The 16,301-nt window shown below is 36.8% G+C and overlaps 1 protein-coding gene across 1 annotated transcript in view; it reads right to left on the reverse strand.

Moving 5' to 3' along the window:
- Window positions 1-16,301, reverse strand: part of Fbn2 (fibrillin 2) — a 240,565-nt gene that overhangs the window by 13,141 nt on the left and 211,123 nt on the right. The window contains exons 54-59 of the mRNA XM_074076622.1: window positions 15,651-15,773; window positions 15,045-15,176; window positions 5,970-6,095; window positions 4,456-4,662; window positions 3,430-3,555; window positions 1,520-1,642 (exon numbers count right to left, since the gene is read on the reverse strand). Of these exons, the coding sequence (XP_073932723.1) occupies window positions 1,520-1,642; window positions 3,430-3,555; window positions 4,456-4,662; window positions 5,970-6,095; window positions 15,045-15,176; window positions 15,651-15,773 (837 nt within the window). The remainder of the gene's footprint in view (window positions 1-1,519; window positions 1,643-3,429; window positions 3,556-4,455; window positions 4,663-5,969; window positions 6,096-15,044; window positions 15,177-15,650; window positions 15,774-16,301) is intronic.

Below are 16,301 nucleotides of genomic sequence, written 5' to 3' on the forward strand. Positions count from 1 at the left end.
TCACTTTTTATTAAGGGAGATATTAAATAAAAATAAAGCAGAATCTGAAAATTGATGAAGATCCTAACAAAAACATCTGATCAGATTTTTCAGAACCAAATAAAAACACCATCACTAATATCAGAGGAAGCAAAACCATAACGTCTATAAATTTAGTCATAAATGATATTAATTGTTTGGACTCTTCTAACAGAAAGCCCAAAGTAGATTTTGGTTTGACTGACAGTTACTTTAGGAAAATATATTTAAAATAAGTTTACACATAAGATGTAGGCAAGACTGCATCTTAAAAACTTTAGTTGCATTCATTTAATAAACATGGTTACAAAATGAAATTTACCCCGACCAGTTCTCTAAACAGGTTCAAGAAAATACCAGCTTGCTATTAGTTTATTTATTTTTGTATGTCATGGAAATAAAACCTCATTTTACTGAGATTCTGCATTTAAAAAATTGTCTCAGTCCATTAAGTTCATACTTAGAAGGTTTCTTTTTTTTTTTTTTTTTTTATTCAATTCTTTTATTTCCTTCAATAAAGGTTTGTAGTATAGAAACACTGCACTAATGTGCACACATCCTGGCAAAAGAGCCACATTAAATCTTTATATTGTTCCAGTTTTACAATCTGTACCACCAAAGTAAACACAATTATTAAAAATTTAACTGAATAAAATATTTGTTTATTCCACTCCTAAGTATAACCTAGATGTTATGCTCACATGTTAGAAGAAATATATTTTTAACTAGTGAAAAAAAATACTGCTATTTGGTTAATGAAGGCCAAAGAAAGCAACACCATATTTCAATTATAGGTATATTAGTACATTGGAAAATATGTCTTTATTTTGCCCTATTTTAAGGTCTCTAAGTTTTTATAAAGTTTTAAAGAGTTTTTTGAGACATAATTCCTATTTAAAGTATACAGTCAGTGGTTTTTAATGTATTCACAGAGATGTACAATTGTCAGTCCAACCTAATTTACAACATTCTGTCACCCAAATGTACCTGCCAATTAGCAGTCACTCTCCACTTCCCTAACAAGAAGGTTTCTTATATAATCAAATTTGTGAGTAGAATACTGAATCTAGTTTAATAAGTCAATTTAGCGTAACAATTACTTTTAATACTACTTAAAGAAAAAATTTACACACTCATTTTCATTTTTATGTAGGGAATGTGTAATAAAGACAGATTAGGGCAAGGAAATCTTAGGTAAGCAACAAGAAAAAAATCATATTCTAATCTTTTGTTTCAACTCTTCCCTTACCACCATTTTCTGTTTAATTTTATTTTTAAGCATTTGTGCTGTTTGCTCTAAGAAGCAAATTATTGTGACTTTGTGTTTTACTTCTCTCTGTCTCCTACATCTGGTACAGTTGGCTATGAGTGATGAAACAGTCACGTAGAAGCCACATTTTAATGAAGGTGACACCCATGGTATGGTCCTTGGTAACTTAGTACCTGAATCTGACAGAAGAGAGATAAATGGGGTCACAGTTGCCTGAGCCTCTTCTCTTACCTTTGCATGTCTTTCCATCCTCTTGCAGGACGTACCCCCGTGGACAGGAGCACTGGTAACTCCCCTCCGTGTTCTTGCAGATGAAGTTGCATGGTTTTGGGGACTGGGAACATTCATCGAGGTCTAAGTAAAAGTGATGTGAAGATTAAAATACTGTTTTAAAAAAAACAACCAGCCTCTCTCCTCCCTCCGTATTCTAAGCTCATTACTTTTTGCTTTTCCTCTACAACTTAAAATGGAATACAGCCAGAGAGCAATGGTGCCCACAACATTTTTTTCTAAAGTAACATAGATCATGTAGATCCATCAGTGGATTTGGGATAAATATAATGTCTAGAAAACTTCCTGGTTCAAAAAAAATCCACTAAGTTCTTTAAATTAATGTATGCTGGAAATCATAAACTTAAAAGAGTATCTTGAGAGAGGTACTTCTTGGCACAAGGATGTGGTAGAAGTTCTCTTAATCTCTTTAGCTAAAGCTCCCTAGAGTCTTGTGTGGGATAATAGATATGCCAAATGGAATCTCCCCTCTAGACCCAGTTCTTGCCCAGGACCATCTTGCCCTCAGGCCTAGGAAGGTGACTCTGCAGACTGCATCAGTGTGCTCTCTTGTTCCGTGTCTCCAGCAGGAATGGACTCTGGCTGGCTGAATTATTGGACCAGCTCCTCTCAATGCAGCCTCGGAGCACAACTTCCTCCTTCTGGGTTCCAATCACCTCCCCCTTTTCTTTATTCCCAGGGGTGGTACAGCCTCAGTGTACATCGCTATCTCTTGTGGCCTCTGCACACTCTGCCCAAGCCTTTATAGACAGTCTTCTTGTTAGGCCTTCTTTGAACTGTCCTCATTGGAATGTACCACGTCATTTCAGCTAGTACTGTGCTGACAGCAGACACTGTCCACCTCCTCCACAGAACACATTGGGTTGATGCCCACAGGATGCAGACAGCTCACGATTGACAGCCCATTCCCTGTTCCTGCACCTAGTGAGTCGAATGCTTACGAAGAGTCAGTTTGGTTTTCTTAACTATTTTATGCCTTAGCTTTGTTATTGAAATAGGTAATTTAATGGACAGCATACAAGCTGGTGAAATATGGAGAAAATATTTTTTCTATAATAAAACCTAAGTTAAATACTTTGAAAAGACTCAATAAAGGCCAGTCCCCTCCCTCCCAATTGTCACCGAATAGAGTGAAACAATAAAAAAATTAAACAAGGAAAATAAATTGGAAAATAGTCAAAGGATTCTGTATTGAGACTGCTTTGCAAGTAGAAATTTTAGATGATGCTTAATTGTTACACTTTATGCAAAATCAGTGAAAATGCCTTGTTTATACACACAAACATACAGAGTCACAATAAAAGCACCTTTTCTTCACTAAAAGAATGAGAAATATGCATTTATAAATTTCAAATTAAAGTATAAAATATTGGAGATACATTTTGTAATATTAATGTTTCTTTGATCGAATAGACATTTTTTAAATGAACTGAACAAGTCTCTGTCCCATACAATTAGAACTGTATTATTAAGAACCACATAATGGCTGGCCATGGTGACACATGCCTGTGATACCAGCTACATGGGAGGCCATAGGAGGAGGATGGCCATAGTACAAGGATGGCCCCAGGACAAAATGGGAGACCTTACCTGAAAAATAACTAAAACAAAACAGGCTGGAGGTGTGGTTCAAGTAGTATAGCACCCACCTAGCAAGCATGAGTCCCCAAGTTCAAATCCTGTACCACCAAAAGACAAAATAAAGCCCACAAAACACACAACATTGAGAGGAGAAGCATCATTTTAAGAAAATGTATATTCCAAAGCTCTACAATAAAGACTATGCTGACAGTAAATGACTTGTAGGAAACAGTAGTAGACAAACTCCATTCCCAGCTGCCTCGTCTTACCTACACAAGATGTTCCGCTGATGTCGGAGGTGTAGCCAACCTTGCAGAAGCATCGGAAGGAGCCCATGGTATTGATGCACTGGCCATTGGTGCAGAGGTTTGGCATTACCTTACATTCATCAATATCTGTGGACCAAAGACAAAAAATATAAAGTGAAGCAAAGTTAATTCAAGTGAAAAATGACTAGGGACAAAGAAATTATGGTACTGAGATAACTAAGAGCAATTATTTATAGGTGCTCTGGGGTACCTTTCCATTATTCAAGGAATGCCAATGTAGAGGGAAAGAAAAAATAATCTAAAGTGATGAGGAGACATAAGCAAAACAGACCCGTGGTGAATGTCCTTTTTGCAATCTATGTATGAAATCTTTTTTGTGTGTGTGGTCTAGAAAGCTGTCGTTGCTTTGAAGTTCAATTTGTGATAATTTCCCACAGTTTGGCATCAAATTTACATTCACATTAGACTCTGAAAAACTGCTTGTGTTATCAGTCTTGCAAAGGATAGAGAATATGGGTAGCAATGTTCTTTTTTTAGAACAGTAGTCGGTTGTACAAAAAAATGGAAGCCACTAGTCAATTATGAGACTTGCTAGTTTGGGACCATGTTGCAAACAGAATAAAATCCTACACATTCAAATAAGCACTATTTACTCAAATAAGGCAAGTATAGTTTAGAGGTTTTAACACAGCCTTTGGGATCAGATAGACTTAATCTATTGCTGGGTCCACCATCTTTAAAAGAGTGTGTTCTTGAAAACATTGTTTACTGTTACCTTAGTTTCCTGCTTTGGTGTCTTCATCTGTTAAAACAGGAATAATAAAATCTAACTCTTACGCTTGATATGAAGAATAAATCTTTTATAATTTCTAAAGCATTAGCCAAGAGTACTCTTTTGATTCATACATACAAACACACATACACATATGGGTATTTTCACTGTAAGTATCACTTTTCCACATTTCCTTCAAATGAACTTGAATTAATGAAATTCACTGTTTTGATAAAGTGCATGAAGTTCCTTACCTCTTCCATCAGTGGTGTATCCTGGGCCATGAGGACATATCTTTTTGTATTGGGCAGTTCCAGGAAGTGGGCAGAGCTCACACTGGTGTCCCCAGCCTCGCCCACCATCACAGCAGCATTCTGACTTTGTGACAAGATTGCGACTGCTGGATGCCATCTGACACATTGTTTGCAATACTTCTGCAAAGCAGAGTCCCTGTCGATTGTCTGAAATGGCAAGTAGTAAGAATCAAGGCCTGGGAACAGATACTTCATTATCTTGGCTTTCAAATGAAATAGACAATTGGTGCTTTTGTTCTTAGCAATAATTTTTTTTACAGGGTAAGTATTCTTTTATATAAAGAGTCTACAATTAAAGTTTACAAAGTTTTGTTTGCAGTTACGTTCACATAGTGCTTTCACTACATACAGTTTATTGAATTTATTAAAACAGTGATACATGCGTTTCCCCCTTCAGATCAAGTGATGATGATGACTAAATGGTAATTTTGTCACCATTCCTATAGAAACTAAATGAGCGGAAAGTCATAATAAATTATTTCCCCTTAAATAAGCAAACAAGTGCCAGGATTTGCTTTTGAATAGCAAATTCTAGACTATGTTCTGAGGTTGGTATTTTATTCAATTAATTTCTGATATTTTCTACATCAAAAAGACTGGTCAAACATTTGAACTCAGTAGATTTTTTTTTTTTAGTATAAGTAAAGAGATTCCTGATGTAAATTGGGAAAGTCTTCAATATGGTTTTACAAACCATATTGAAATATGGTTATAAACTATCCTAGTGAAATATGAGCAGAAAATTACACTTTTCTTATAGGTTATTATTAGTAAAGATCTACATTGGAGACAATACACAAAATATATTGTCGCAACTAAAAACTTCCTGTGATTTGATGCAGCTGACATCATGTTGAGAGATGAAATACACTCTCTTTATGCCACGCCACATCAAGGGATGGGCCAAACAGCTTACTGCTCTCCTTTCTGTGTTTGCTTTAAATTTTACTCTACCATACGTATACAGCTGCCATAATTAACTGTAATGGTTACAGTGTATGCATTTAGCATCCATATAATGTCTGCAATAAATGTTTTCCACAAGAAAATATTCTGTAAACCTTTCACTGTTATCACAATATAAAATTAACCTACATCGTATTTCCGTAATGCAGCATTTACTTTGCATTAATATTAGCAGAGCTTACTTCACATTGCAAATATTTTCTTTAGGAATTAAATCATCCCCTGATGTAAGTCTTACTAAAGTCTTATTTTCCACAGGGCTTAATTTATCTTAATTTTGGAAAGCCTATTTAAGGTTGTTATTTACATTACATGTAGATGTTCAGACGAGACACACATGTACAAATACTTCATTTTACTAGATGTGTAACCATTAGGAAGTGGTATGTAGATTACTTGCATTGGAGGATATATGTGGAACTCTGTGATGACATCATAAAACAGATGCTTTATTTACCATGCCAAATACAATTCATGTATCAACTTACCAAGGCACTCAGTGCCTGAGGAACTTGACTGGAATCCTTCATTGCACTCACACCTATAACTTCCAATAATGTTAACACAACGCCCATTTTCACAGATTCCTGGCTTGGTCCTGCATTCATTTTCATCTTTAGAAAACAAACAATATGGAGTTTGTAAGATTACAACTTCCAAGCTGTCTTCTAATGGGTTATATCTTATTTAAAATTTCATGATGGAATTAAAAATGGTCACATGTAGATATTAATTTGTCTTTATTTTTATCTCATCGTTTCAGGTGGTTCTTTCTTAACAGAGTATTTTCTTCCCACTGAACCCTTGTCAGGGAGGGATGGAATTTCACATAGAGTTGAAAAATTGGCCTCCAGAAGGGACGGACTTGCCCCAAGACAACAGACAAGGAGGGGAAGAACTTTGGGGTAAGAGGGTGTCAGTGTATGTGACAGGAGAGAAAAGACCAGGGGCAGAGAGATGGAGGATGTTGAGTAAGGATGATGAGGAGGGAAAGGCTTCACGAGTCAAGGATATGGGACAAGCCCCAAGATTGGCTTTGAGTAAGATCAGAGGAGGAGTTGTGGTCCCTGATGGCAGTTTATGGCAGAGGAAACTGAGATAGCACTGCGCTTTTGGCTGGTGATAAATAAATCTATTAGAACAAAGTTGTTTTATAAAAATTCCCTGTATCTTCACTTACCCTGTTAGATATTTCATAAATTTTATCTCATGTTTTTTTCCCCCAAAGCTATGTTAGGAATGCAAGGGACCTCATAAAAATTTTGTTTTCTTGATAAATTGTTCCTTTCATCTTTATACTTTTTAAGCTTTTAGCCTTTAATTTCCTGACATTTTTCCCCACATGCTTTCTTTTCACTAGCATTTGCCTTGAGTATCTTGTTGCATTTTTTTTATTTTCAACTTACCTCATATTTTGATTTAGGTACATTTCTTGTAAAAAGCATCTAGGCTGAATTTTAGAAGAATTTAAAAACACATTCATCTTTTAACCAGCAATTTCAACTATTTACATCTATCCTGATTTGATTCTTACCTGCCACTCCATGTTTTATGTTTACTTGGCTGCTTCCCCTTTTCTTAGCATTTCTGAGTCAATCTGGTTTCCTATGCTTCCCCTTGTCCCCAGCTCATGTTTGGAAATCACAATGTTCTTTGTATTTTTCTAGTGGTAACCATTAAATAATTTCAACATGCGCTTTTAATGCATATTTTCCTACCAGTGCCAACAGTATCTGTTTCAAAGCTTCCGGCCATAATGAAGGTCTTGGCGTGGATTCACTTCTCTCTGCTGGCGCCAACCGCCATGTTAATGTGATCTAGAAATGTTGACTTACTGTATTTGTAATGTTCCATCAGCATCTATTTGAACTAAATATAATGAAGTTTATTGGCTTATTAGCTCACCACTGCTTTAGAAGTATTATTACTTTCTCTTGGATTATTTTTTTACAAAACACTTTAGCATACACTTTGGTAACTGTTTTAGAGAGGGTATGATGTGAGTGCAAATAAATTCCAAAATGCATTTCTGACGTCTTGTTTTAAGTGTTCTCATACTTAAATTGATTTGATATAGAATTTTAATTCAAAATTATTTTCCCATTGAATATTTTGAACATATTGCTCTGTTGTTTTCTTTTACCCAGTGTTACTGTTCCTTGGTAGAAAAAAAATGCTTTTTCTCTCTGGAAGTTTTAAGAATTTTTACTTTTTTTTTAAGTGTTCGAAATTCACCATGATGTGTCTTGGTATGGATAGTGTGGGTATCTTTTCCCTTTTAGGATAAAAGAAACACTTGTCACTAAAATTTAAAAGTATACACAACTAAGGAGCTAAGTTATAAAAAATCATCTAGTTTACTATTTCTAGGATGTGAGGGTACAAGGTGTGCCATCATGATTGCGTCCCTTCTGTAATGTCATTCTACTGTTATTTTCATTTATACTTTGTCTCAATTATTATTTTTTTTAAAAAAGCGTTCTTGCTGGATATACTGGTTGAGCTCTGAAGTATAATAACTTGAAAGATAACTTGATATGTCTCAAATTCTTTGATTACTTTTGCTTCACGGCCAACCACTGACATGAACTACTGAGAGAAGTTGAAAAAAAAAAAAAGCTTAAGTTTTTCCTTGTTGAAATTTGTAACTTAAATAGGGTATGTCTTGGTGTGATGTTGTACCACCTGTGGAAATTTGATTTCCAGCATCCACTGTCATTAGTTTCTGGACCACACTGGGATTGTCAATTACTGACATTTTCACTATCAACTGATCTTGCCTGTGCTCACCTACCTCTACATCTGTGCTTAATCCAGTGTTGCACAACAGGCTAGAAGAAAATGCTACCATTTTAATTCATGATTCAAGTCTCCAGTGGGTATGTAGTCCTCCCCCAGCAATCCTACTACATTCCCTAGTATGTTCACGTTCCCATTTTCTAAAATGACTTCCATAGCTTTGAGACATGTCAGCCATCATCCTGCCATGAGCTGCCTGCCCATGCCTCACTTTCAGCCTTTTGTCTCTTTCCAACTGTTGAAGCATTGTTGGTTTTCCTCAAAGGCCAGCCCTGACCTTGCACTCTGGATTGCTTTTCAAGATTTCACAAATCTCCCATTTCAAGGAATTATCTCCTTGGCATACATTCTGTAGTAACTTCCAACTTATACAACATTCTCTGAGATGTACATGACTCTTCCAGTTACTGCCACATTTCTTTACTCCCCTCTAGGAAAATACTTCTTGAAAGAAGGATCTAAGCCTGTCACTTCCACTTTGTCATCTCTGTTTCTTTCCTTAACTTATATACTCTATCTGTCCACTGAAATTCCTGAAAAGGTCACCAAATCTTATTGCTACTTCCTTGTCTGTATTGGACTCTTCCTGTCACGGACTCTTACTGTCAGTAACACTATACAAAAGTTACTGCTCCCTAACCACTTGAATAATCTGTTCTTCTAATTCTCAAGACACCACACTGACCTGGAACTTCCTATATTAGAGCACACAGATCTCAGCTACTTCTCCTCTTCCTTCTTTTTCTTCTTTTTTTAACCCTCTATGATCTCTCTCCTAGTGTTCTCATCAAGCTTATGATTTTTTTAAACACTATGTATTTGTCAGTAATTTAAATCTCTGGCTCATAAATACATCTATCTACATGGTAGCACCACTTGGAAAGCTAATACCTATGTGACACTTCACATTCTCAAAGGGAACTTTTATTTTTTTCCTTTCCCTCCCCTCCCTCCTTCCCTTTCTTTTCCTTTCCTCCCTGCCTCCCCCCCACCACACTTTCTTTTCTTGAGATAGGGTCTTGCTATTTTTCCATATTTGCCTGGAACTTGAAATCCTCTTCCCTCACCTTCCTGATGCTGGAATTACAGGTGTGCACCACCACCACATTCAAGTAGAACTTTTACCCTTTTGTGCTCGCTCCAAAGTGAATGTGGTTCTTCAAGTCTTTTCCATATCAGTTAATAGTTGCATCTTCCAATAAGTTATTAAGAAAAACCCTACTCAACGTTTATACCTCTTTTCATTCATCCACCATATGGTCAACCCTCCAGCAATTCCATCTGGTGATAGTCTACAACATGTGTTCTGGCTCTGTGCTCTTCACTCTTTTCCACACTACTATGGCTCTAATCTGAGCCTCTCATTTGAATTATTTTTAAATAGCCACCTGAACGGTATCATTGCTTGTACCTCAATAAAGACAGTGAGAGATGCATAAAATGTAAATTATGCAATTACATTAACTATTATTTAACTGAAATTTTACTATCTGCAAAGCATTGCTCTAAGGATTTTACACAAATGCTTTAATTTAAACATGCCAATGATTCAATGCGATAAGTGTTCTCATTATTTCTATTTGTTTTTACATAAGGAATTTGAGGCACATACTTAACTCAACTTGCCCAAGTCAGAGCTAGTAAGACATGCAACTAGATTTCTCATCTCCACAATCCACCTCCAGGGTCCACACTGAATCACTCTGCCATATGCCCTCAGCATAAAACCAGACTTCACTGTGGATGTGACGCCCTGTCAACCTTTGGGCTTTCCCTTCGTGCCACTCTCCTGCACAAACCAGCTGTGCTGGCTTTCATTTCTACCATAGAGGCTCTCTTTTGCTATTACCGTATTTTTCCTTTCTAGGTCACAGCTCCCGTATCACCTTGTAACAGAAGCTGTCCTTAAAACAGATTCTGAAGTAGCTCCCACGCAATCATGAAATCTTATTTTTCTTATAAGGCTTGCCACTGTACAAAATTATCATGTTGATTTCTTTCTTTCTTTTCCACTTTTTTTTCAGTCCTGGGATTTGAACTCAGGGCCTCGCACTTTCTAGGCAGGTGCTCTATCACTTAAGCCATGCCCCCAGTCTTGGTTTATTTCTTTATTCGTTTGATGCCTGCTTCTCACAGACCAGGACGCAACTGCTGAGAGGGAGGCACTTCTCCTTCAACCTTATTATTGTATCCCCATCACCACAAACAATGTAGGTGTTTAATCAATATAACTCAATCAATGAGAGACTGCGATGTGTTCTCTTAAATATGGATTTAAGTATGTTTATAAGAATTTCTTTCACAAATAAATATATTGGGATATTTTTCTGTCTTGTTTAGTTTTCTTTATGGGAGGAGGACTTCATTTATACACATATTGCAGATTTGTCATTCACTTCTATCATCTTATTGATCCCCTTTCCATATTCACATTTGTGTTTATGTTTTCCATCATTTCTACTTTTTTTTTTTTTGGCAGTACTCAGGTCTTCATGCTTGATATGTGGGTGCTCTACCACATGAGCCACGCCTACAGACCATTTCGACTTTTTATTATTTCTGATGTGACAATGTGACTTGAATTTCTGTGGCAGGTTTATTTCTCTGAGTTTTGCTAGATCATCATTCCTTTATACACACATATATATATTTTTTCTTCTCCTTTTCAACCTCTTCTATCTAACTTTTTATTTAATGATGTTTATTGCAAGTTTTTTTTTTTTTTTCCCCTAAGCTGGATACTGGTGGCTCAAACCTATAATCCTGGATATCTGGGAGGCTGAGATCAGGAGGAACACGGTTCCAGGTCAGCTTGGGCAAAAGTTCACAAGCCCCACATCATCCTACAGCTGGGCACAGGGGTATGTATGGTGGTATGCACCTTTCCAGCCATGGAGAGAAGCCTAAAGTAGGAATATCGCAGTCTAGCCAGTTTGGGCAAAAAGCAAGACCCTCTCTCCAAAATCACCAGATCAAAAAGGGCTGGAGGTGCGGCTCAAGCAGTAGAGAGCCTGCCTAGCAAGTACAAAGCCCTGAATTTAAATCCCAGTACTGCAAAAAAATTTTTTTTAAAAGTGTTTTTTCTAAATCCTCTGTCTTCTGAGGTGGTTGAATCTGTTTTATTTTCTTTTTTATCTGTTTCTCTACTATGTATAATTTAATTGAAGACTTGTATAAGCTATTCATCTTTGAATAATTTTCTCCAGTTCAGATACTTGTTGGAAAATGGCCTAGCAGGTCACAGTGCTGAACTGGTCCTAATCTATGGTTTCAATTCACATTTTTTGTGCAAACACTTTCTCAGCAATTCTGCCATGCTTTCTGTCCTTGCAGCATTACATGCAGGCTTGCAGAAAAGTCAGGAGGTAAGTGTGGCTCTGATTAAAGTTCTTTAAGTCTTAGAATGTCTACGGTTGTGTCTTTCCCTTTTCTCCTTCCTGCCTTACCTTTAGAAGCCTCCATATTTCGATGAGTTTGTGGATCATCAAACAGCATGCCTCCAGCTTCTCTTTCATTTCCCCTTCTCTTGAAAGCTGGGTCTCTATAAAAACACTCCTTCTCTCATTCACCTGTGTCTCTAATCTTCTAATCAAAGATTGCTGACTAGACTTTATAAAATTGGGACAGTCTGCCAAAGTCTAGAAAAGAATATGCTTGGAACATCTGCTTTTGTTTGAAATTTTACATTGTTTGAAAGATGTTCTTCAAAGTTTACAGTTGTGACCATTTCTTTAAATCAAGACAGTCCAGTACTCTGCCTTCCCAATATATTTCTAACATCTTCAAGGTTTGAGAGGGAGATGAAAAAAGACCTTTATCAGCTTTGAAAAAAACCCCCTTCTTTTCCCTTAATTACATTTCAAAAATGTTAGTGGGTCCCAAAGGTATTCATTCAGTTGGCATTTTCATTAAAATTTAATGGTCTTGGTATAATTTTCCACTTGTTAGATATCTTTCTTCATTTATTTGTTTAAGAAATACTGGGTTATAATACATTTCATAGAGACGCTCCCATCTCTGATTAAGTTTACAGTTTTCTTTGTAGAGGTTTCAGATTCCCTGCATAATTTCCTTAGCTTGTAATATTTTAATTGTTTATTGTAATTGACTGTTTTTGAGTAATTTTGTTGGATTCCAATTTCATATGCTTAGCATTTTCATTATTTTATTGTGCCTGTTCTCTTTAATCCTGACATTTGTAAGCACATTTTATTTGTAATAATATTTTGCTATTTTTGTGGAATTTTTAATTGTGAAACATATGTGCATAAAATGAAACTTTTCTACAAAAAGGGGTGTTTAATAGAAGTTTCAGTTATCAGCACGGTATAACGAAAAAGGATGGAATATCAATTCCAGAACTTCCATTTTTTTCTTTTTGAGACAGGGTCTGGCTATGCAGCCCCCACCCCACCCAATCCTAGAAGTTGAAGTTGCCCTGCCTCAGTACTTCCCCTCCTGAGTACTGGAATTATAGGCACGGAGTAACAAACCTGGCCTTAGAACCTAACCCGTGTCTTTTATAGTGCCTTTATTTTTTAAAAAATGAGAACTACAAATGTAAAATGCCTCCCTGGATCTTCCTTTGAGGAGGTAAGTTTATAGGACCTAGAATATTAGGGCTAGAGCAGACAGCTCTCTCCCCAACTCCTTGTTTCAATTATTCAGACTAGATTTCTCACTGTTCATAGTGTGGAAACTGAGGAAAGGAGGACTAAATCACTTTCAAGTCATCTAGCTCATTTATGGTAGTCCCACCCAGACACCTGGGATTTTAATTTCTTGAATCACAACCCCTGCCCTCTTTTCCCAGAAAACACACATAAAAAGGTATTTGCATTATAATAAAAAATTCAATTAATTACAAATACTAGAAAATTTTCATGCATATACAGTAAAACATATTTCTAGGTATTTTAGCCAGATACAATCGGTACTTGCACGAATAAATTTTAAAAAGAGAAAAGTAAATGAAAATGTGTCACATGTAATAAAAAGGCAGGATGGCTAGAAATGTCAATTTCCTCCATTCCATACATGTTAGCATTTGGCCCTGTGCTAGGTTTTGAGACACACATATTATGACTTATGAGTCTAGGTTAATTTCCTGAGGTGACAGATTTCAGAAGAATAGTGCTTTTGAAAAAAATCACTGCATAACTAAATGGTGAATGTAGGACTCTTTTTCACTTTACTAAGCAGTGCATTTGAATGAAGTACTTAACAAGTCAAAATAAACTATGTGCTATAGTTTGAAGGTTGAATGACCCCCAAAGGTCCATATGCTAAAGGCTTGGTCCTCAGGGTAGTGCTACTGGGAGGCAGTGGGACCTTTGTGAGGTACAGCCTGGTGAGGAGGCTCTGAGATGTGCTCCCAAAGGGGATTTCTGGCCCCTTCTTTTCATTGTTTCCTGAGCTATAAGGTGAGTGGTTTTGCCATGACATGCATTCTTGCCATCATGTGTTGACTAAACTCAGGCTCCAAACTATGGGGCCACTGATCACAGCCTGGAACCTCCAGAACTATGAACCAAATAAGCCTTTTCTATTTGTATTTCATTATAATGCCAGGAAGCCGACTAACACATTATGAAATTCACTCATAATTTTCATTGGTTGTTGCATACCTTTTAAAATTAATTTTACATTACACATGTAGTTTAGGAATTCATTCTTTTTTTTTTTTTTTAAAGATTAAAACTGACAACATTAAGTCACTCTAGATTAGTAACTTCTAATCTTAATGTCTTCCCTGGAGGTTAATCCCTTCTACAAATTGGGGTTTCACTTTTTAAACTTTTTCCTGCATATTTACTTGTTTGCACATGAACCTGCAGAAAACATATGCTATTATTTATAATTTCTTTAAAATATGACACATTGTTTATACTGTCTTGTTACAGTATGTTTAGTTATTTCTGTATCAATATATGCACACATTCATCTTACTTCTTTTTACTGCTGTGTATTTCTTTGCATGAATATTCCAGTTTAACTATTCTAGTATGGACATTTAGGTGGTTTCATTTTTCTTCTTTGTTACTACAAACAGCATTGATATGTACATTCTTGTATTTCTTCTCCTGTGGTAGATTCATTTTTTTTTAAGAAGCTTTACTGGGTTATAATTTTGCATGCCATAAAATTCATGCATTTTAAATGTATAATTCAATGGTTTTCAATAAATTACAGTGTTGTGCAACTACCACCACAAAGCAATTCTAGAACATTTGCATTTCCCAAAGGGATCTCCAAGTGTCCACTTGCTGCTACTCCCCATTCTGAGTCTTTATAAATTCATTTTTAAGGATCTTGTTCTTATTTTGATATATATTTTTTTAAAATAGGAAATTGTTAGTAAACTGCAGATGTTTCTCTAAAAATACCTGCAATTTCCTAGGTACGAGAGGCCAGGAAAGAAATAGGAGTTCATCACTTAATGGAGGGGAGGTCATCTGTTCTTAGGTTGATTTTGTCACATGAGCAGAGGTGTTTCAAGGACCATTTCTATGCTTCTATGTTTAATGGTTTAGCTTTTCAGACTCAGGATGATGATGACAAAAAAGGGTAGCACAATCACCACTGCACCATCCCGAGCCTAGTGTTTTGGCATGGGTCCTAACTTGGATGACAGCTAGTTAGAGCACAGCTTTGACACAGCTGGACAAATAGCTGGCCTGAGTTAAGAAGGTTTGGGAAGAGTGCCACACACTTGGCTTGGAGTCAGGGCATTACCTAAGCAGCCACCATCCCTGAGCGCTTACCTACACAGCCTTCTCCATCAGGCCTGCGGGCCATTCCAGGCGGACAGATGCACATGAAGGTGCCGATCAGATTCTTACACACCATGCCTCTCGATTCACAGTCATGCAGCCCCTCAGCACACTCATCCAGGTCTATAAAAACATTTTTAATAGAAACAAAACGAACAAACATAGGAAAACCTCTGAAGCAAGCTATACTTTAGTAATTTTAAGTCATGTCTTTGGTTGTCTAGCTTTTCACATGTTATTTTGTGGTGTGACAGAGAAAGGAGGAGCCCAGTCTTTTTCAACGGTTGGCCATATTCCAGATACATAACAGTTTCAGCATTGGTCCTAATGGTAAGTTCAGGGACAGGCAATCTTTTGCCTTAATAAGAATCCAAGAGTGTGATAACAGTGGGCTCCCTCAACCTATCCTCACACCTTTGACCTAACTGTGCACATCATCAGGTATCTTGTTATCCAGCTATGGAAATCTACTAGAAAAATACTGTCATATTTCCTTTCTAAGACCCTGTAAGAAGCCAGCTGAGAAGTATAAAAGCATTAAAAGATGGTCCTTCATGGCAAAGAAAGTTCTAAATACTCCACTGCCTGTGGTCTTACCTTTACACATCTTTTGGTCTTCCCTGAGGGCATAGCCAATCGGGCATGTGCATTCATAGGATCCAAAGGTGTTCATGCACCGGAAAGCACATAGCAGTGGATTCTGGGCACATTCGTTGATATCTGATCAAAGAAATGGACAGGCATGTGCTTAGCCTATGGCTCTAATTATTTGTTAAAGAAACACTCAGGTATTTATCTTGTGGTCATACAGAAAACAGTAAGAAAATAAAACTTCCGCTTCTGATACACAGAATTTGATTTCTAGAAAACTCATCTCTCCAGTAAATAACTGCTAGAAATGCTGGGAAAAGCCAAAACTACCTGAAGTTGTTAGTGGTGAGTTGAAACTCAGAGCAAACAACTAGCAAGGAGTAATATCCACATTCATTTTTTTCTGAAGTTACTTTGCAGGTGACCATTGTCCTGGCAGCGATAGCACCTGATATCTAAGTCTCTAGTAGAAACTTCCTGAGATTCTGTCCAGAAGAATCAACAGGGAGAACCTGGGGGCAACCAAAGATGCCTAAGAGTGAGGAAAACAGGAAAGGACAGTGCCAGGGAAGAGGGATGCTCTTCTTTTTTTTTTTCTCATATACTCAGCCAGACTGGGTAACTGTACTGTGCACACGTGGGGCAAATCAAGGATGC

Source organism: Castor canadensis, chromosome 6 (genome assembly GCF_047511655.1).
Source record: "Castor canadensis chromosome 6, mCasCan1.hap1v2, whole genome shotgun sequence".
NCBI lineage: Eukaryota > Metazoa > Chordata > Mammalia > Rodentia > Castoridae > Castor > Castor canadensis.